The 23,279-nt window shown below is 41.8% G+C and overlaps 1 protein-coding gene across 12 annotated transcripts in view; it reads right to left on the reverse strand.

Moving 5' to 3' along the window:
* The window catches only part of NRXN2 (neurexin 2), a gene marked incomplete at its 5' end in the record, with an annotated part of 790,596 nt that overhangs the window by 441,290 nt on the left and 326,027 nt on the right, over positions 1-23,279 (reverse strand). For 8 of the 12 annotated variants that reach the window (XM_056527422.1, XM_056527428.1, XM_056527424.1 and 5 more), the window contains 2 exon segments: positions 11,598-11,621; positions 19,460-19,761. In XM_056527422.1, the coding sequence (XP_056383397.1) occupies positions 11,598-11,621; positions 19,460-19,761 (326 nt within the window). 12 annotated transcript variants of the gene reach the window in all.

Below are 23,279 nucleotides of genomic sequence, written 5' to 3' on the forward strand. Positions count from 1 at the left end.
TATAATGTAAAGTAATCAGAAAAGTAGAGGGTGGATAATGATGGCAGTGATGGCAGTGTACATCTTTTTTCACAACAGATCTATAGAAAAAACTGGAGAAAAAAAAAACGACTGAAAAAAATGATGTATATTTCTATCAGTTTTTACCATCAGTTCTGAGACACTCATGTGGAGAAATGATTGGGACAAAATTTCTGGTATAATCTGCTTATCTTATCCCTATCTGTGGAGAAATGTTTTTATTTATTTTTTTACAATGAAAACAGTTATCTTTGTTCTCATTGGTTTTTGCTGCGATTTGCATGACAATACAGGTAAAACCAAGAACGTGTAGGAGCTGTATATGACTTAGACCAGTGTTTCCCAACCAGTCCAGTGTTTCCCAGCCTTTAGCTGTCCGGGCATGCAGAAAGTTGTAGTTTTGCCACAGCTGGAGGCACAATGGTTGGGAAACACAGTCTTTAGTCAACTTGGTGGGCAGTATCTAAGATGGTAGACACTCTGTGAGCCTGATGTTATTCAATATGGAAATGCAGTTGGGTCAAGGCTGCCAGCTACAGTATTTAGGTCTCTAAACTTGAGCAGGACCCACCATGATTGTGGCAGCCAGGTTGATCTTTTTGTGCTATTTGCTATTGTGCTATTTGCTGCTCATACACTGTTCATATGATTCGTTTAGAGTTATTCATATACATGTCTTGTCTATAGCGACTGACCAACTCCCCCCCACCACCACTACTACTCTCACTGTCATTCTCAATCTCCCAAATTACTTCATCATACTAGTCCTTAAAGGACATCTGCAGCGTGATTAACACTTATCCCCTATCCACAGGATAGGGGATAAGGGTTTGATCGCGGGGGGTCCGACAGCTGGGACCCCCTGTGATCTCCTGTACGGGACCGCGGCTGTCCTGTGCAGGGGGCGTGCCAGCCGCAGCATGACGTTGCAGCCGGAACGCCTCCTCCATACATCTCTATGGGATAGACGAGGCGTCACCGTCGACCTAGAGCGCTAATGGCGGCGCCCCGTTAGGGAGATCGAGGGGGGTCCCAGCGGGCGGACCCCCCGCGATCAAACACTTATCCCCTATCTTGTAGATAGGGGATCAGTGTATATTGCGCTGCAGTTGTCCTTTAAGCTAGTGGGTAAAGACCACCCTCTATAATGACTTCCATACTCATCACACACAGAGAAGGAAATTTAGCTCCCCCTATATCTCTATACATACCCTAGCTGCAACAACATAATTTGTAAGTTCTAACCCCCCCCCCCCCAATGCAAAATTTGCAACAGGGCCCCCTTGAACCAATTATGATAATGGTTTCTTATGGGGAAGATGTGCTTTGGGTCCCCCTTGCTACTGCTACCTCTATACCCCTATAGATATGCCCCTGGACATTATACAGCAGTGCTCTGCAGTCTACACTGTAAATCTAGCACTAAGGTGAGATCTAATACTCACAATAAGCTCCTGTAGTCTCCCTTGTAACACCTGCGCTCTGGCCAGACATGCCAGCCGTGAGCACTCTCTGCTGCCCGCGTGGCTGGGATTCACAACGCAGGACGTGCCCGCCTGCGATTCCCGGCCTGTCACTCATTTCCCTCATTTTTCGCCTCTCTGTGTCCTCGCAGCCCCGGCATGCATGCCCCTGCCTCCTAGGGAGGTCCGGAGCTCTTTCACTTAAAGGGCTAGTGTTCAATTAATCAAGGGTGTACACCTGTCCCCGTCCTTAAAGGGGTACTCTGGTGCTTAGACATCTTATCCCTATCCAAAGGATAGGGGATAAGATGCCTGATCGCGGGAGTCCCACCGCTGGGACCCCCCTGATCTTGCACGCGGCACCCCGTTTGTAATCAGTCCCCGGAGCGTGCTCGCTCCGGGTCTGATTACCGGCGACAACAGGGCCGACGGCGTGTGACGTCACACCTCCATCCCCATGTGGCGTTAAGCTCCGCCCCTCAATGCAAGCCTACGGGAGGGGGTGTGATAGCTGTTACGCCCCCTCCCACAGACTTGCATTGAGGGGCGGAGCGTGAGGTCACACGGGGGCGGAGGCGTGACGTCACACGCCGCCGGCCCCGTGATCGACAGTAATCAGACAGGGACTGATTACAAACGGGGTGCCGCGTGCAAGATCACGGGGGACCCCAGCGGCGGGACTCCCGCGATCAGGCATCTTATCCCCTATCCTCTGCCAGATCTTTGTTGCCTTGTGCCTGAGAGAAAGCATTCCTGAGAGTTGCCTTGACGTGTATCTGATCCTTTGCTCTGTGACCTGACCTTGCTATTGTGCCGCCTGCCCTGACCTACTGCTATCTTGCCACTCTTGCCAGTCTCCTTCTGTGTCATGCCACCTCCCAGATACCTGGGTGGACGATTCATGCCAGGGGTAGCGACCTGGGTGCCGCCTACCGCAGCAAGACCATCCTGCTTTGCGGCGGGCTCTGGTGAAAACCAGCGACACTTTAGACTCCACTCCCTGGCACGAATCATGTGATCATCCATACAGGCCTAGAGGATCCACCACCTGCCATGACCCGTACATCCCTGCAGTCTCTTTATCTGCCTCTGGCAGCCACCGTCTCCCCTCCTCAAAGACTTGTATAGGCAGCATGTAACCTGTTACCTCAGTGAGTTGATAATCCATCTTTCTTTTTTGAACAGACTTGAGCAGTTTTTATGAATTATATATTTAGAGGGGGTAGGAAAGGATCCTGATAAGAAGAGAAATAAACACTTTTCTTTCATAAGGTATATGACATTGCGGGAAACCCATTGCAAGTTACGCTACCATTCATTTGAATGGGTCTGCGGAGACAATCCGCAAATCTGATACTATTGCAGACTGTCTGTGGACCCATTTAAATCAATTGTTGTGTAACTCGCAGCAGGATTCCCGCAGCGGGAAACGCGCTGTTAGTTACTAGCGTGTGAATTGCCTCTTATAAGGGAACTGTAACACCCAGCTGTCTATTTATGCTTGTTTCCAGAAGAAAAAAAACAGTATAACAATGTGACAATGTGTTTATGTAGAACAGGTCTGGGCAAACCGTAGAAAAAAATGGGTTTTCTATTGTCTAGTTTACAACCTATATTACATAATTAATGTCCACCTACCAGATATGGTATAACAGACTTTGTTTGGGACTGACACAGTCAGAACGACACCAGCAGCGGATTGGCGACAGGTAAATACATGTGCCATTCCCATAGTGCTGGTCCCTATATGTGACAATTCCACTGCTCAGAGCTTCCTGTTCTCGGTCCTGGCATATAAGAATGCAGATATGATCTGCTTCTGCCAGAGACTGTCTGAGTGGGCACTTCTTGTGCATTGGGATAGAGAACTTTAAGCTCTGAGCCGTAGGACCAGCAGTGTTGGAACAGAAACGGCAGAAGGTGAGTTTGCCTGCCATTTCAACCATGCTGTTCTTGGTATGCAGGGATGTGCACAGACATTTTGGAGGGCAGGGGCTCACGTAAAAAAGGCACTTGACTGTGTGTATTATACCTGTACTTTGACATCACTGTGTGCATTATCCCTGTACTGTGACATCACTGTGTGTATTATATCTGTACTGTGACATCACTGTGTCTATTATCTCTGTACTGTGACATCACTGTGTGCATTATCCCTGTACTGTGACATCACTGTGTGTATTATCTCTGTACTTTCACATCACTGTGTGTATTATGCCTGTAATGTGACATCACTAGGTGCATTATCCCTGTACTGTGACATCACTGTGTGCATAGGAAAAAATGCATATTATTGTAATCTGCAAAATTTTTGCAAAAATGAGGCGTTTTTGTTGTGATTGTACCATGATTTTGTTAAAATTGTGGTTAAAATGCAATATGCCTGTCAATAGGGCAATCTAAGGACAGGTGCTGAGAAGGGGCAGTGGCTCCAGTCCACTTAGATGCCTATATGTGTACGTCCCTGTTTGTATGTTGCCATTCCCACTGCTCGGAGCTTCCTGTTTTCCATCCCAGCCTCTGCCAGTGAATGGCTTAGTGGGCACTTCCTTTGTATTGGAATGGAGAACAGAAAGCTTTGAGCAGTGGGAAGGGCACTGTTGGAACAGTGTCAGAGCAGATAAGTATGTGTGCCCACTGCTCTGAGATTCTAGTTCTCCATCCCAATACATAGGGAAGCTGACGTAACCCGCCTATATCATTTTCTGACATTATGGGCACATCCTTTGTGTCAAGATGGAAAACAGGAAGCTCTAAGGAGAGGAACTGGCACCAATGGAAAGGCAATGGCAGGGTATCAGTAGCAGAAGATTACAATGCTAGTCCTGCTGCTGTGTCAATCCCTATAGAGTGCTTTTTTTTTTAGACTGCTCATAGCCTTCTTGTTCTACATCCCGAAATGCAGAGGTGACCCACCGCTGATAGTGACTGGATGAGTGGCCAATTCCTGGAGGCTCTGAAAAGTAGGAATGGTACCAGTGGGGCATCATCACCTGCAGTGGGACTGGCACCATCATTTTTTTGCCAATTCCATTCTGAAGGTGCAACAGCAAATATATTTTATTTTGCCTGCCACCCTGAGCACAACTGGACTTATTCTCCAAGCAACCTTTTTAAACTGTACCTGTCGTCAACAAAAACTTTTTATATAATGTAGTTAATACCATTATATGTATATTTGTAATATGCATTGGTTAAAAAATGTGTATATTTTTGTCCCTGCAGCTATTGTCTGTGTGTCTCTATGAGGAGTCCAAATACAGGAAGTGAGGGTGGACAAGCAGGGCTCTGTACACTTAGAAAAAGCAGGACAGTGTGCACTGAGGCTCTATAACATGCCCTTGGCTCATACATCAGGATCATTGACAAGCCAGGAGCCTGCACAGATCCCTGCTTGTCTACCCTCACTTCCTGTATTTGGTCTTCTCATAGAGACACACAGACAATTTTTTTAACCAATGTATATTACAAATATACATATAATGGTATTATCTACATTATATAAAACGTTTTTGTTGACGGCAGGTACACTTTAAGGGTATATTCACATGGCAGAATTTCCCCCTACGAAATTCTTCTTGCGGAATTCTGCCTCAAATGAAAGCCCATAGACTTCTATGGGATTCCACACTCTCATTCACACTGTGCGGAATCCCATGGGAGTGCAGAATCCCATAGAAGTCTATGGGCTTTCATTTGAGGCGGAATTCCGTTGACGGAAATTCTGCCATGTGAAAGACCGTAACAGCATCCAAGAAATGCATGGACCCAGTGTGACACCTAAGACGCACGTTCTTTTTTGTCTTTAAAGTTCTTCGTGACTGTATGTACTCCTTCCCTCTAACTCAGCATATTTCTCTTTGACTTTGTATTGTCCTACAGTAATGACAGGGGAAGCATGTACAAGTCCCGAGCCTAAATGAGTTTCATTGGCATGCTTTACTATATTTACTCAAACCACATCCCAAATATCTTTGTGTTTTAAGAACAAGTGTCCAGCAGTCTGCACTTCACTGGGAAATGGAGATTTAATAGGCACATTCTAGACGAGCACGAATCTACAAAGAGATAAGTCTTGCTGTGTCACTGATGGTCTCCGCTCCACCCTGGGCATCTACCTGTTTTTGGATAGCCCTAAGCTGCATATACACATTAGAATTTTATCTACAGATGCTGCCAGCTTTGTTAGGGCCAAAGAAGAATTTAATACATATTAGGTCTTGTAACTCTCCCTAAAAGCATATTTCGGCAGGAGAGGTGAAAGGGACGGTGGGGAAGTTTCCTGCTTAATATTATTTTTTCCCCTGAAGACAAACAAAAGTATATTGTAAAGCAGAAGCCTGACATCTAAATCATCATCCGACAATTATTTTCTGTCTATAAGCAGCTTCAGGAACCAAGATTTTATTTGTATTTTTTTATTAATAGTAGGGGATGGTGGTTAATGCGCATATATATATATATATATATATATATATATATATATATATTTAATAGCTGAAGAGAAAAATCACTTGCACTTACCGGTCTAGTGGACTTTTGTGTTCTGGATTATCCGTTGTGCCGGGAGATGAATGGATGAGGGTGCTCAGAGGCTAACAGCCGTTTTCGCGCACATGCGCGAAAACGGCTGTTAGCCTCTGAGCACCCTCATCCATTCATCTCCCGGCACAATGGATAATCCGGAACACAAGAGTCCACTAAACCGGTGAGTGCAAGTGATTTTTCTCTTCAACTACTATAATATTGTACTAGCATTTCACTTCACTTAGCACCACGGCAGGGAACAGTAATATTAGCAGCTACGGCCACTGACACCGCTATAGATACTCCACCATCCAGTTACATATTAATAAATGGAAAGCAAAAGCAGTACCCTCCTAACCCTCTACCAAATCTAAGATATATATATATATATATATATATATATATATATATATATATATATCAACAATATTCCGTCAAATGTGAATAATACTAAACAAAAAACCTGATTCTCAAGCATCACACCAGTCACACAGTATTTACTAATAGGAATTTTTTAGTTTCAGAAAATAAAGCTTATTTTTGGTATAATGAAAAGTTCTCCAATTTGTATTTCTGTATTATTATTTCTTCACTGTTCCCCTTTTAAGATCTTTTTGTAGAAATCTTTACTCTTTACTTCCAATGGATGAAAATCCCTGTGATGGGACAAACAAGGTAACATGGTTCATTACGAGACCCGTAGGACCCGATCACACTACAGAATTTCCGCTCGGAATTTCTAGTTAAAATTCCACGCAGAATTTCCGTTGCATGAAGCTACCATTGATTTCGATTGGATTTCAGTTTACTTGTTCGCACTGTGGAGTTTCCACGTGGATGTTACATAATCCAGATTCTGCCAAAAAATATGAATATTATTTTGGTGGAATTCCACAGCAGAATCATATATTTTTCAATGGGATTTTTTTCTGCATTCAAATGTTGTGCAATTTCCGCAGAGTGTGCAAGATAAATACGGCTCAGAATAACTCTGAGCAGAAATTCCGTAGTGTGAATGAGCGCTTATGGTGTAGATTTGCCGCTGCAGATTCAGGTGTGGATCAAAGGAGTTATACAGGATTTGAAAAACATAGCTGCTTTCTTTTAAAAACAGTGCCACACCTATACGCGGGTTATGTGCGATTACAACTACGCAATGTATACATTTAAAATTGTTATATTCTGACCCCTATAACTTTTTAATTTTTCCGCATACAGGGTGGTCTAATTTTTTGTGCCATGATCTGAAGTTTTTAGCTGTACCATTTTTGTATTGATCTGACTTTTTGATCGATTTTTATTAATTATTTCATAATATAAAAAGTGACCAAAAATAAGCTACTTTGGACGATTGGACACACAGGATGAAGGTTGGGGCCCTCCATGTGTGCTTCAGCTGTGCGGGATGCTGCGATTTCCCGAACAGCTCACTGAGCTAGCCGGGAGTGGTTTACTTTCACTTTAGACGTGGCGATCAACTTTAAATGCCGCGTCTAAAGGATTAATAGCATGCGGCACTGTTATCAGTGCTGCACGCTATTAGCCACGGGTCCCAGCCATTGTTAGAGGCCCGGCCCAACCCGCTATGACGCGGGGCCAAGCCATGGCCCCTCATTATAGAAAGTGAGCGGACTCAGGGCGTACAGGTACGCCCTGAGTCCTTAAGAGGTTAAAAAAAAACAAGGTCCTCAGCGTTTCCACAGCTGAATCAGCAACAACTGCAGATTAAATGGGCACTCTCATTAAAACTAATTTTTATTATTGCACTTCTTATGGTAAATAAAAAATCTTTCTAATTTACTTTGTTTTACAAAAAAAAAATGAAGTTTGCTATGTTTTATTTGTGTTTTAAAAAGCTGCCACTAGGTGTCTCCCTACTTGTCCAGAGCACATTTCCCCCTATCTTTTGCACAGACTTTGGACTCCTGCTAGCCTAGCAGAAGTCCAAAAGCGGGAAATGCTGAGGGGGTTGTACAGCCTTAGCCAATCATAGCTCATCTCACACATTGAACTGCTCTGGGCTGTGTGTAGCAGAGTGAGGGAGGAAGTTCTCCCCTGTATGGCTTCAAATGGGTAACACAGTCTGTGAATCTGACTGAGACTGAGCAGAAAATACAGAACAATATCAAGGTAGAAAACAAAAAAAAAAATATTAAAATAAAGGCAGGGGGGTGGTTTAACATGATGGGGGCAGGGTACTGGGAGGATTATAAAATTTAACAAGATAATGAGTGGTACTCTTTAAGGCTGGGTTCACAGTGATTAAAATTCAGTCCATTTATTTATTTTTTATTCACACGCTAAAGGGATGTAAATGGGACTCTAGTCAGTTGAAAAAAAACTAAGTAGTAAAATAAAATAGGACATTTCAAGTAAAATTGGTCCCTAAAATAAAATATGCACCAAAGATTTTATATGAAGTAGATACACTGCAGATCTCATGCAGATTGGGATTTTCCTGCTGAAGTTAATTGGGAGAATCTGCAACAAATCGGCACCATATCTGCCACACGTGAGCATCACCGTTGCATATGTTGATTTTCCCATTGACATCAATGGCAATAAGGTAATAAAATAGTGAAAAATGTGTAAAACCGGCCTGTCACAAGCCAACTCCCTGTGGAATCATCCCATGACCAAAGCAGATTTTCATCCAATGGAGTTAGACAATAAATTGAATGGATGCAAGCAGAGATCTTAAAGATCTTGAGAAGTTGATACATCTTTTTTTAACTAAACCAAAATAATATTTATTTTCTTTACTAGTACTAACCATCTATAAGCCCTTTCACACCACGAAAATTCTGCTGCACTGTAAAACACTGCAGAGATTCTGGACTCCGACGAAAGAATGAACATGTTCATTCTTTAGACAGAATACCATGCTGACTGCATTGCCGTCAATTGAGGTGGTGCATGTCTGCCTAGCTGAGGTTGCACACATACGTAGTGTGAATAGGCCCTAAGGCATATTAAGCAGAAACAAAATTTCCCAGCAGAAGTAGTTGCGTAAATAATGTCTAGTCTGTGCGTTACCAGACAAAATATATCTAACTATTGAGGAATGCCATCGGAGTTTACAGCATTTTTTTTTATTACTGCAAATGCAAAATAGCTGCCAAATCGATGTAGCCGCCATACCAATCCCTTGTGATTCTCTAGGAATGAAACCCACGTTAATAGAGATGTATACACCAGCACAGTGTCCTTCCAAAGTCTCCCCATAATTGGAAAGGATTACGGTTACAGGTTAGAGTTAGGAAGGGGGAGAAGCTTTGCGGTAAAAGGACGGGGGTGATAGTTAGGGAGGTACAGGGAGAGATGTAATAGTATTAGTGAGAAGTTAGTGGACCCCCTCAGAGGAACAGACCAGACACAAAAATGTTGATTAGTAAACAAGTCATTAATTCGATTTCAGTTTATTAGTAATCAAACCTTAAGTTAAACATGTCACAGATCACAAGAGAGGGGACATGCAGGAGGGGGGAGGATCATGCTGATAATACCGCCCTGGGGACACAGACACAAGTCATCTGAGGCCAGGGAGGTATTACCTTGTCAGGCATGCTGTTAATGGAGTTAATGGAGGTAGGGGGGGGGGAGGGGGAGGTCCATTCAGTGCATGCTAAAGCCCCATGCTGGTTGAGAGACAGCGGCCAGGTACACTTAGAACAGTACGAATGAGTGTGATACACACAGCTAGAAAGAGTGGTCCGGATGGAAATAAATGGTGAAATGGCCATATTATTATAGAATGGAAAATATATGAAATGTGTCATTTGTGAAGATCTGCAACTACATGTACAAAATAATAGATTAGAGAATATGGAGACTATTACTGCATGGATTCCTAAAAAAAAAAAAAAATAAGAAGGTGAAATGTTATCTCTCAATGACATAATGGTTCACATAGAAGAGAAAAGGGATATTAGAGCATGTGGGGAGGACAAGGGGTTATGTTAGTGAGGTTAGAAGGGGTTAATGTGAAGGGGAAATGGCTTGTGTTAAGTCATGCGTTGTTACAGCCCCCTCCCACTTATAACATGCATTGTCTAAGAAGGAGGGGAATCTATAATGGCAGCCTATAGAGAAACAGCAAAAAAGACAGGTTGGCGGGGGTTTAGAGAAGGATGGGTGTAGGGGGATTTTAGCGCAAAATATTTCCTTGATAATCTGATGATGGAACCACTGTTTACCCGAGGACCCGTACCCCATATCCTACATGAAAGGCTGCCATGAGAGACCCCACCCTCCAACATCAGCCCATCCAGTAATACTGTAAGCAGTGTTTGATGCTGGGAGAGTATGTGCATGAGTCAGTGAGGTTATTGAGAAAGAGGAGAGGAACGATAAGGGAGAAAGAGAAGCAGGAGAGCGCAAAGTAAAAATAGACAAAATGAATGAGAAAAAATAAAAATACTGAACCTAGAGACCTATAGTGATCTACACTGCACCTAACCCTGCCATCTCTATGGAATTATATCCAAAATCCCTTTACTCGCATCCCAACCTAAACCGAAGCCTTTCATGTGTGCGCTTGGATCTACCACTTGTAGACTCCAGTCATTTCTATAATATATCGGTACAATGTCTATCCACAAAGGATGCATAAAATATTGTCCCCTATTTTCCCAATGCACTTTATACTAGCTTCACAACTAGTGGTGACTCTAAAACACCCAATACTAGCAATGTGTGATCACAGAATATTAACAACGTATCAGTGCAACTCTGTCCTCGACCACATGGTGTCACCACCAATACACAAATCTGTGCCTAGTACAGGAGCTAGGATTTAACACTTCCATATACGGTCAGTAACACGTGACATGAACCACATGGGGACACCATATTTCTACAAACCTTCATACAGAAAAAAGCTCAGCCTGATGCCGAAATGACCAGTGGGTCGCCATCAGTCACTGACACCCACCATCACTATTGGTGGAAAATAGTAAGCAAATGCTCTTTACGTTCATAAGAGCAAGTTATTTCTGCAAAAAAAAAAAGCACTGAATAGAAAAACAAAACCGCTCTCAGTTATCTATACATAAAATCCAATATTAATCTGCACTGCCACAAAGAGGATGGAATCTCAATGTATCTTTTTAATAGATACTGTGTGTATCTCTTTTATGATATGCCATAAACATGGATGGAAATGCATGTCATGTATTCTTAGATATACTGTAAAAAAAAAGTCTTTGTATCGTGTCTTATTGTCCACTAACACAGAAAAGAATACAAAACAGAAATATGAATTACGTAATTTTCAAATGAATTTAAATCATTTTGAAAACAATAGAAATAGTAAACACACATGAAATTCAACAAATAAATAAAAATAAATAAATAAAGTGAATACTGTATAAAAAAATAGAAGAAAAAAAAATAGATCATGATATTCTTTGCAAGAGAGGTAGTAAGGATTTTGTAAAGAACAGAGTTTGAGGGTGGGAGGTGAAAGGGTTCAGTGGTTGAGGGACTTTTGGTATTTGAGCTGTGAACGGAACAGAAGACAGGAGCTGGAATAAACCCCAGGGGTACAATTGGAGTGATATCTACCAGGTAATGGAGTTTGTTTACCAGAGCATGTCCGATGCCTGCATGCTTTATCACGATTGGAAAGAGAATAAAAAAAATAAAAAATAAAAAAATAAATAATAAAAAAAAATATATAAAATACAAACGGGGAGAAGGAAGGAGTGCTCCCCCTTCCCTTCATCCTCCAGGTTTTTCATCATACACCTATCCACTAATACAGGCTAGCATTAGAAAAAAAGGGGGAAGGATAGTTCAATATTCCAACTGGAAAATATTTTTAAAAAAAATTTGAAAGTGGGAGCAAGTGAAAGAATTGAGGACAGAGGGGAGTGGAGTGAAAAGAATGAGAACTAAGGGTTCTAGATACGGAAATCATTTCAAATAGCATCCTAAAAAGACAGGTTAAAGGGATCAACCGTGGACGTCTTTAGCTTTGTGCTTTTTTTTTTTTTTTTATACTACTGTATTTAAAATATCTCCATTTAGGGCATTAATAATTCAGGCTATATAGAAGAAAAGGCAATAGTTATTTTCAGGCATGGAAACATTTACAACATCCTTCTATGCAAATATTGAAAGCAAAACTAACAATGAAACACATCTACAATACTATTTTTTATCATAAAAAAAAAAGATTTTGCATTTCTAGGGTTCAAGGGGCTTTATGAGAAACAAGGCTGCTTTGTACTAGAAACAGCATCACTTTTGTCCATGGACTTGAATAAGGGCTATGCTGTAATACTGGGCCCGGTCACCGGCAAAGAGTGGCGCTGTTTTGTGAACAAAGCAGTAATGTTTTACTAGTGCCATACAACCCCTTTGTTTCAATAAGTTGACAGAACAAGTCACAGAATACCAAAAACTTAATGGTTTTTATTGTAAAAGCTCCAACACTGAGGAAGTCTGATATCAGGATAAACAACCAGACTGTATAAGTGAGTATAGGTAGCAATACACATAAGATAAATGTCAGCCAAACGCTCCTTCAGCCAAGAGATATCTCTCCTGATCCTCCTCCTGTCTGAGCATTTGTGTGTTAAAAATGGAGAAAGGTGGGGTAAGCCGCTGCCAGATAGCTGGCAGACATTTATTTCCCTGGAAACAGAAGGATCAAACAGCGGAGATTCAACATATCCGATCCTTCTGTCCCCTGGGGAAGGTACTGGTTTGCATGTCAGTGAGGGGACCACAATACAGATTAGATGGTAGTCAGGTCCCCCCAAAAATATCGGATTTGAGAGGGAATAATAACAGTGAATGAAGGGCACATGTCTGCATGTCACGGGCAAATGTGAAAAGGTCTAATCCAATGGGGGTCAGACCCCCACCGATCACTATAAGGTATTGGGAGAAGTGTGCAGCTGACTGAGGGGATCCGGGGAGACAAAGCTCAGCCACTTGCTTCTCCCGGACCCTTCTAACAATCAGTGGGGTCTGAATTTCCAGGTCCGGAACCATCAAAACTTTCCACATGTCTGGGTGACACTTTAAGGTCCCCAAAGAGAAGAACTTACCCCTCCTCTTTCCATTCAGAACAAATTCTGTCAAGTTATATGTTCATATGTATGGGAAGATCGAGAGAGATAGCTGCTGGTCTAAAGAGGGGGGGGGGGCGACAGCTATTGAACGTGTATGGCCACCTATAACTCATCAATGGAAACAGCCCTATAGATAGTTAAAGAGGACGAATAACAAAGACATTGAGGGTAAATACTGTAGTTAGGACAAGTCTTCAATCTCCAATTGGTAAGTTGAGTGTTGGTCCCAATCGATTGGACATTGAGGGCATCTCCTAACAATAAGTCACCAATGTCTGTAAGGAGGTAAACCCTCAAACTTGGCTTTAATATTTGTGGGGCTATTCACCGGAATGGTTCATTAAGGGGCGGGGTCTTCTCTACAATTTTGGTTTTATAAACATTTACATACAAAGCAAAACATAAACTTAATCTCACCATGTATACCTGTAGTCAAAATATACATTTTAGTGAATCAACACTCACAGTGCATAGAATAACAATAATGAAAATAAAAACAATAACATTTATTAATGGGAGTACAAATACATGGAAACATTATAGATAGACAGATAGATAGATAGATAGATAGATAGATAGATAGATAAGTGATAAATAGATAGACAGATAGATAAGTGATAAATAGATAGATAGATAGATAAGTAGTACATAGTGAAGACAAAGAAGCAAAGACAGATTATAGAGATAGATAGATACCAGAAGATAAAGATAGATCAAAGAGATAGATTTGAGATTAATAGATATCAGATAGGTAGTATTAGGTAAATATGAGATCAATAGGTACAGGATAAATATCAAATAGATAGATAGATAAGCTTAGATCAGTGTTTGATCAAACAGTTTATCTCCAGCTGTTGCAATGCTAAAGCACCCAGTATGCCCGGACAGTCTATGGCTGGCTGGGCATGCTGGGAGTTGTCGTTTGGCAACAGCTGAAGCCACATTCTCTGGAAAACACTGAGATAGATGATAGAGATAGATTTAGGATAAATAGATATAAGATAGGTAGTAATAGGTAAATATGAGAACACTAGGTATAGGATAAATATCAAATATATAGAGAGAGAGCAATTCTGAAAGATAATTGAAATACAGTACAGACTATATTTATATGTATGAAATGGCAAATTGATATTAAAGTTGTTGGAAGCTTTAGTTCTCTGTAAGCAGAAGAGCCAACTCCCCCATAAACATGGATGCCTGGCAGCATTTATCTCCCAGGAGAAGAAGGGATTTGGCCGGATGAAATCCAACATGCCTTGTTTTCCCTAACAGCAGACGTAAAAGGTCAGTTCACATTAGGCTAATGATCAAATGTTTATGGCCGGCTTTATTCTACAGAGAATTCCAAGATTTTCAATGTCAACTGCATAAATGCTACAGTCGCAGGTTCTCCAATAACCATAAATGCATACGAATCATTGGCGTAGTCAGATGAAAGAGTGTGGTCATCCACCCTAACATCAATTTGTGGTTAGGGTACCTGCTGGTTATGTGTTTTGACTACTATTATAGTATTTTTATTGTCTATGATGTAATATTCTGGATACCATCACTTGACAGTGAAGATCCTCATAACCCAGCAAATATGAAGTAGCAGAAAGGAGTATACCGGTAAGTGGCCTCTTACACTGCTCAAAAAAATAAAGTAAACACTAAGATAACACATCCTAGATCTGAGTGAATGATTTGATCGTATTAAATACTTTCCTCTTTACATAGTTGAATGCGCTGACAACAAAATCACACAAAAATTATCAATGGAAATCAAATGTATGAACCCATGGAGGTCTGGATATGGAGTCACACTCAAAATCAAAGTGGAAAACCACACTACAGGCTGATCCAACTTTGATGTAATGTCCTTAAAACAAGTCAAAATGAGGCCCAGTAGTGTGTGTGGCCTCCACGTGCCCGTATGACCTCCCTACAATGCCTGGGCATGCTCCTGAAGAGGTGGTGTATGGTCTCATGAGGGATGTCCTCCCAGACCTGGACTAAAGCATCTGCCAACTCCTGGACAGTCTGTGGTGCAACGAGATATGATGTCCCAGATGTGCTCAATCGGATTCAGGTCTGGGGAACGGACGGGCCAGTCCATAGCATCAATGCCTTTCTCTTGCAGGAACTGCTGACACACTCCAGCACCATGAGGTCTAGCTTTGTCTTGCATTAGGAGGAACCCAGGGCCAACCGCACCAGCATATGGTCTTACAAGGGGTCTGAGGATCTCATATCGGTACCTAATGGCAGTCCGGCTACCTCTGGCAAGCACATGGAGGGCTGTGCGGCCCCCCAAAGAAATGCCACCCCACACCATTACTGACCCACCGCCAAACCGGTCATACTGGAGGATGTAGCAATCAGCAGAACGTTCTTCAAGGCATCTCCAGACTCTGTAACATCTGTCACATGTGCTCAGTGTGAACCTGCTTTCATCTGTGAAGAGCACAGGACGCCAGTGGCGAATTTGCCAATCTTGGTGTTTTCTGACAAATGCCAAACATCCTGCATGGTGTTGGGCTGTAAGCACAACCCCCACCTGTGGACATCGGGCCCTCATGCCACCATCATGGAGTTTGCTTCTGACCGTTTGAGTGGACACATGCACATTTGTGGCCTGCTGGAGGTCATTTTGCAGGGCTCTGGCAGTGCTCCTCCTGCTCCTCCTTGCAAAAAGGCAGAAGTAGCAGTCCTGCTGCTGGGTTGTTGCCCTCCTACGGCCTCCTCCACGTCTCCTGATGTACTGACCTGTCTCCTGGTAGCCCCTCCATGCTCTGGACACAGCAAACCTTCTTGCCACAGCTTGCATTGATGTGCCATCCTGGTTGAGCTGCACTACCTGAGCCACTTGTGTGGTTTGTAGATTCTGTCTCATGCTACCACTAGAGTGAAAGCACCACCAGCATTCAAAAAGAGACAAAAACATCAGCCAGGAAGCATAGGAACTGAGAAGTGGTCTGTGGTCACCTCCTGAAGAACCACTCCTTTATTGCGGGTGTCTTGCTAATTGCCTATAATTTCCACCTGTTGTCAGTTCCATTTGAACAACAGCAGGTGAAATTGTCAATCACTGTTGATTCCTGAGTGGACAGTGTGATTTCACAGAAGTGTCATTGACTTGGAGTTACATAGTGTTGTTTAAGTGTTCCCTTTATTTTTTTTGAGCAGTGTATTATTTAGAGCATCTGATCCCAGCTTGTTACAGGCTCTACCGTACATGCGTTCAACATGTTGACCAGCATGTGAAGAGCTCCGGTATAGGATAATCATGACACTATGCATCTGCTATATAGAAGGATTTTTCAATCCATCTGGTGTGCTTTAGTTTTTCCCCCCTCTTATCTACAAGGAAATAAGCATTTGTGCCATACAACAGATATGTCTAAATTCTGTTCAAATTAATTCTCGTTATTTGGCATTAAAATTCAAGTTAATTACTTGAAAATAAATGACTATTACTAAAAATAAAACCCAAGAACTGGTGTATTGTAGTCTTGATGGGATTTAGGCCAGACTAGTCTGTCTTCTTAAAGGAGTACTGCAGCCTATAGAAAGGATAGGGGATAAGTTCCAGATCCCGGGGGTCCGGGTCTCCTGCCCAGCACCACGGCTCTCCTTATGCACGAAGCGACGGTCAATACTCCATGCATCTCTATGGGAGAGCCAGAGATACACGAGTACTGTGCTTCAGCTCTCCCGTAAAGATGAATGGAGGGCGCATGCCGACCACTGCTCCGTGCCTGAGGAGAGACGTGGTGTGGGGCAGGAGATTGCGAGGGGGGGTAATAGCAGTCAGACCCCCTGAGATCTAACACTTATCCCCTATCCTTTGGATAGGGGATACATATTTCTAAGCTGGATTACTCTTTTAAGAAGAAAAACTGGTCTGGTGTAAATCCTATGAACATTACAATACACCAGTGCTTAGGTTTTATTTTTCGTTATGGTGCTGTACTTAAAGGGATACTCTGCCCCAAACACCTTTATGTCTGATCCCCCAACGATCTCCGGGCCGGCCCCACGGCATTCTGAACATGGAAGCCTGGAGCATCCGGTAGATGGAGTTCGCTCCATGCACCGGATGACTGGGCTGCAGCGCCAGAGACAAGAAAAAGAGGGGGGAGTCACTTTTTATTATAAAACATATATATTTTATTGATATACATTAAAAGACATAGTATAAAATCTCACATAGAGGGGAGAACTCCATTGAGTGGAGAAAAAAGTCATCACTCCAGATGGTCCATATAACAACATATCACATGTGATTTGTGGACGCACATTCCTAGCTACATGTGCCAATGGAAACAGACTTAATCAGTAGTGTTGCTCGCGAATATTCGCAATTCGAATATTATTCGCGAATATCGCATATTCGCGAATTCGCGAATTTCGCGAATATAGCGCTATATATTCGTAATTACGAATATTCTTTTTTTTTTTTTTTTTTTTTTTCTTCACAGTACACATCAGTGATCACCCCTCTCTGCTTCCAGCTTGTGTGGTGTAAAGAAGGCTGTAATACTACTGTGTGAGACTGACGTGCGAAAATTCGCATATGCGAAAATTAGCATATGCAAATTTTCGCATATGCGAATTTCCACCTATGCTAATTTTCGCATGCGCGTATTTTCGCATACGCGAAAATAAAACGGGGATATAACGAATATGCGAATATTCGCGAATATATGACGAATATTCGTCCATATATTCGCGAATATTCGCGAATTCGAATATGGCCTATGCCGCTCAACACTATTAATCAGGTGCGATCATTTTAATTAGGTTTCTATTGGCCGGTCCTTGTATAAGATGCCCCTACTGCTGAGAGGACGCCACCCACAGGAAGAAGGACATCCCGCAACGTGCGTTGGGGTGGCGTTTCTCCAGCAGTCCTCTGTGTATTGTTACATCACATTGGTATGTAATTGTTCTATCTATGTTTGCACCTTAAATATAGTGGTATTTTCCACATGGGATGTTGCAAGCCATTTTATTCTATACATGTGATATGTTGTTATATGGACCATCTGGAGTGATGCCTTTTTGCTCCAACTAGTGGAGTTCTCCCCTCTATGTGAGATTTTATACTATGTATTTTAATATATATCAATAAAATATATGTTTCATAATAAAAAGTGACTCCTCCCTCTTTTTCTTGTTAAATTTGCATACAATGGAGTGCACATGGGCCTCAGATTTAGTATAATATAAAAGCACTTGCAGTTACGCATTACATCAACTTTACTGTATTTATTGCCCTTGGTTGTATATTGCCGCGCCAGAGATCAGACATCTTATCCCCTTTCCTTTGGATGGGGGATAAGATGTTTAGGGGTGGAGTACCCCTTGATTTTGACTTGGATTTGCATGCCAAATAATTTTTTTCTAAGCTTGATAACCCTTTTAAGACTACAACTATTCAGAATAGACACCAGGCAACATACAAAATATAAATCTTCTCTTTTACTCATTGAATAGGCCTTGGAATTAGAGCCTGAAGTCTACAAGGGTATGGTCTTCCACAAGGTTATGGTGGATATAGTAACCATGGAACGCAAGGGTGCCAAAACCTAAGGTCATCACTATAAATAACCTTAAAAGATTTTGCATTGGGCCAAAAGCTTTAAATGGGCACTGTCATTAAAATCATATTTATGCATATGATAGAGCAGGTAAAATAAATAAGATTTGTAATTTACTACCTGTAAAAAAAATTATTTTTATGTCACTTTTATGGCCTTATAAATCTGGCCACTAGGAGTCTCCCTTCTGGTCCAGACCACATTTCATCTGCTCAAAAGCACAGGCTGCTGGACTGGCAGGAGACCAAACTCAGGAAGTTCGGTCTGGCCATAGGCAGTGAATAGCACTTGCTCCTTCTGTTTCATACACAGGCAGAGAAAGAGTGCTATTCACTGCCTGTGGCCAGACCGCACTTTCTAAGTTTGGTCTCCTGCCAGTCCAGCAGTCTTTGCTTCTGAGCAGACGGAATGTGGTCTGGGCCAGAAGGGAGACCCCTAATGGCCAGATTTATAAGGCCATAAAAGTGAGATAAAAATATATATATATTTTTTTTTACAGGGAGTAAATTACAAATCTTATTTATTTTACCTGCTGTGTCATATGCAAAAAATAGTTTTATTGACAGTGCCCATTTAAGTTACTGTACATCTTTGACTAGATGTAAGATAAAAGGAGTTGACTATAGCATAATGTGGAAGTTATGGTAAGTATTATTTGACCGGTGGTGAATTTTTGACCAGTGGTGAATTTGACCTAAGATGTCTGGTATTGTACACTTTATGACAGTATGTGTATTTATTGAAAATATTCAATAGTAAAGAGGGCTTTAAGACATACCTGCCGTAGATTCCTTGTGACGCGGACGTCATGCCAGCTGTTGTCGTTGAACTTGCCGTTGACGGGTTCCACAAGGGCCTCAAAGGCTCCAGATCCAAGGTTGATGACCAACCACACGGCGCCGCTCTTCAACGAAAGGTTGACATAATCTGCAGACTTTCCTGTATGGAGCATCAATCCATTCCGCTGGAGGGTTTTAAAGGAGAGGGTAATTTCATCTGCGCTGCTCTGGATTGGGCTGTGGGACAAGTCATAACAGAAGAACTCGTTTCCTCGGAACGTAGCCGCAAATTCTTCTTTCCCTAAAAAAAGCATTGGATAGGAATGTGGAGGAAGTAAATAAGAGAAGCGAAAGCATAAAAGCAACCATTGTAAACCAGTTAGAGAAATGATATATGATGCATGATGACTATAAAATGGCTAGCGGAAGAGAAAATACCAAATAAAATGAGGAGAGGAAAAGTTTAAAATTCAGGATGAATTATTAGGAAGATAGGTAGACAGAGCAAGACAAAAAATAAAGATACTAAATATTATAACAAGAAGGACCAAGAACACAGAAGAAAAAGACAATTTAATGTTTCCTACAAAATAGGAAATGTCTTATTGCCCGTTGCTGTATAAAAAGTGTCCATCATGCAAAGAAGTAGCATCAACCCCAGCGGAAATAGTCTAAGAGAAGCTTATAAATGACCAAAGGTCTTACCAAGATCATCTCATGGTCCTCTCCTAACACACGATGACCATCTCACATTCACTCAGCCTTATTTACACTACTTTATGTTTTAGTTGTTGCTTTTGCAGAAGTAGAAAGTTGCATTTTCCATTGGCAGAGAATGTTGGCAGAGAGTAAATAAATTTGGCGCATTCTAAAACTTGCAGCTCAAACGTACGTTGGCAGTGATTTCCTGTATACTAAGGCTATGCCATTTCATTCAACAAGAACCACATTTGCATGGAGATGTATAGTGCCCCTGTTTATTTGCATGTTCACTAGGTAATCCAACACTCAAAAAGGACTAAAGTCAATTCTATACTTAAAGTGGATCTGTGGCCAACCCCACAAATTTAGACTGCATTATCATTAAATAGCTTAGGGTGCCCTGATCACACACCTTTTTACGGTCTCTTGACATGCCTTTCCGTTCCTAAGGGTTTATAGCTTGTCTGAAATTTCAGGGAATCAGATAAGCATGAACCTAAGTTTAGTAATGGGAGTGACCATCAGACAATGGACAGGATTATATAGTCAGGGGGTGTGTATTAGACAGACACACCACTTTAAAGGGGTACTCCACCCCTAGACATCTTATCCCCTATCCAATGGATAGGGGATAAGATGTCTGATCGCGGGGGTCCCGCCACTGGGGACCCACGCAATATAGCATGCGGCACCCACCTGTTTCTATTTCTATTGGGAAAATAGCTAAAATTTCACATTTTGTGAATGGGCAGCCGAATTGTATATCCTTGAGTTTTGAAATCAGCTTGTGTGCTTTAGTGATGTCTGTGTGCACATTTTTTTACAACATAAAGATTATCTTCAGTCATAGGTGATAACCTTTGATATCTTCTGCTGATATATTTGTGCATATTCTTATGTTAAGAGGAGGGAGTAGAGGAGGTCATAGAAGGCCTTGAGGCACTACCTGTCAAAGGGATGTTCCAGACCTAAAATTTGTTAAATTATTGCTAATATTTAATAACACAAAAAGATTACGTTTAATGAAGGATCAAGCTTCTGATAGTCTTTTCACTGCGTTGGCAAGGGACAGTGTTTATTACGTTTTTTATATTAATTTCATGAAATGTGCCTAAGGGGCCTGCTGTCTGTGTGTGGAACAGGAGGGCCTTGGTTCAGCAGCTGTGAAATGAGCCAATGGGCCGGAGGAATGAGCAAATAGAGATTTAGAGATCCTGAGTAAAGCTAAATAGCAAGAACCACTTCTAGAAAAGGCAGTAAACTGAGGTCTAAGAGGAGATCCGATTTCGTTTACAGAGTGTTCACAAGGCTCGATCAGATGTGTGGCGAGGCCGCATGAATGATTGCTGGGTTATTTGTACAATTCTTAATTTTTAAACAGGTTATCATTAGTCGGCTGGTCACTGGCCCTATTGCAAAGGGTAATATTGACTTGTTAGAGTAGGGGCCCTTAGAGTTTATGTAAGTTTAGCAGAGTCATGGCTCAGTAAGCATGGGGTGGTGGTTGCACAAGCCTGAGTGAAAGAGAGAGTGGCAGATAGAGAGTGGTTGCCCTGAAGTCTATGGTGAGGCAAAGCCATCTAAGTCTGATACAGTGAGTGGACTGGCGGGGTTAAGAGAGACAGTGATTTGGACTGGGACAGAAGTAGCCACCCTGTGGCAGGGGGACCATATTCTGATGTCGTGTAGAGACCTGTGCACATCTGCGACCAGGGATAGCTGATGCAACCCTGAAATTAGGGTGTAAAAGAACACCAGCACTAACCTGTACAGTGTAATAGTGTGGGAAATGCTATTCATAACACAATTTACCTGGAAAAAAATCTGTTTACCCATTCCTAAGCAATCTGTATTTTTCCTTATATATCCAGATTTCATTTTCTGAGCAATGGAGGTGGTCTCCACTCTCCAGTGTTTTGAGCAACACTTCTCCTGCCTACTCTGGCCAAATATCACCTCCACCTTCATTAATATGCATCCTGTGGTCACTTAGAGTAAAGGCGGAGGTGATATTGAGTTGGAGCAAGCCCCTTCTGACCCCTAAGAAAGCTGGAAACTTAGAATCTTGTAGTCAGGATCTGACAACAGAAAATAATTGTCAGAAAGACGTTTAGAAATGCACCTAGGTGAGAACTTGTGTGATGTAACACAGGTTGGAAAAAGGCTCCTATAATAAGGACAGGATCCTAATCTAAACTGAAGGGCCGAATACTGTAAGGAGATTTTTGTCTGATCAAGTGGGTGCAACTGCGGGAAACGGTCATGATTTCGTCAAGAATTCCAACAGGAGACTCAGAACCCCATTCTTAGCATCAAGGGGGTCTTAGCACTCAGACCACTGAACACTCATCCCTTATCCTGTGTTATCATTCATAATTTTATTTGTAACGTTTAAGAAACTGTTCCCCTCTATGAGAAAATAATCTTTGAAATTTTAGGGAATTTTATGATAATTGAAATAACTAAGATTGTTGCACCATTCATTATTCACAATTAATTTGTCTGAATTACACCAGTCTGCACTTGTCTTCCTAAATGTGGAGGAAGAGAGGACTAAGTCATCTTGTGGTTTTTGGTTCAGATCAGAAACTCCAGGGTACTAAGTGCTAAAGAGACATGTGTTAAGAAATTAATCAGCACAGAAATCTGGACCTTATTAGATTAAAAACATTAAAATGGTGCTCAATGGTGGAGACACCGTACACTTGTAGTTATCGAGAAATCTGAATTCTGATGTGTCATTTTAAAGGACTATTTTATTAACAGCATAGGCTAGTATAAGAGAATAATCTAAAGGTTTTTGACTATGCCTTGTGCTTACCTTTTTTAGCTGATGTGGTAGGCATGTGTTTTCAGCCATACTGATTGTTATTCTATCACTGAAATAATTTCCTTTTGCTGCCTACATTTCCTATGACTCCTTCAGCTTTGCAGAGGGGGGGGGGGGGGGCGGATATTACTATACGTGGACATCTATTTAGGCTGCTGGTTCTGGAGTTCATCCAGGTGAACAGATTAGTCTCATAAGAGGGTTGGGGGTCAATTCACACTACATGCAGTTTTGATGTGTTTTGATATTGATATGAGGCGGAGGTTATTTGACCTATAATCGGATAC

The sequence above is a fragment of the Hyla sarda genome, chromosome 6 (assembly GCF_029499605.1).
Source record: "Hyla sarda isolate aHylSar1 chromosome 6, aHylSar1.hap1, whole genome shotgun sequence".
In the NCBI taxonomy this organism is placed as follows: Eukaryota; Metazoa; Chordata; class Amphibia; order Anura; family Hylidae; genus Hyla; species Hyla sarda.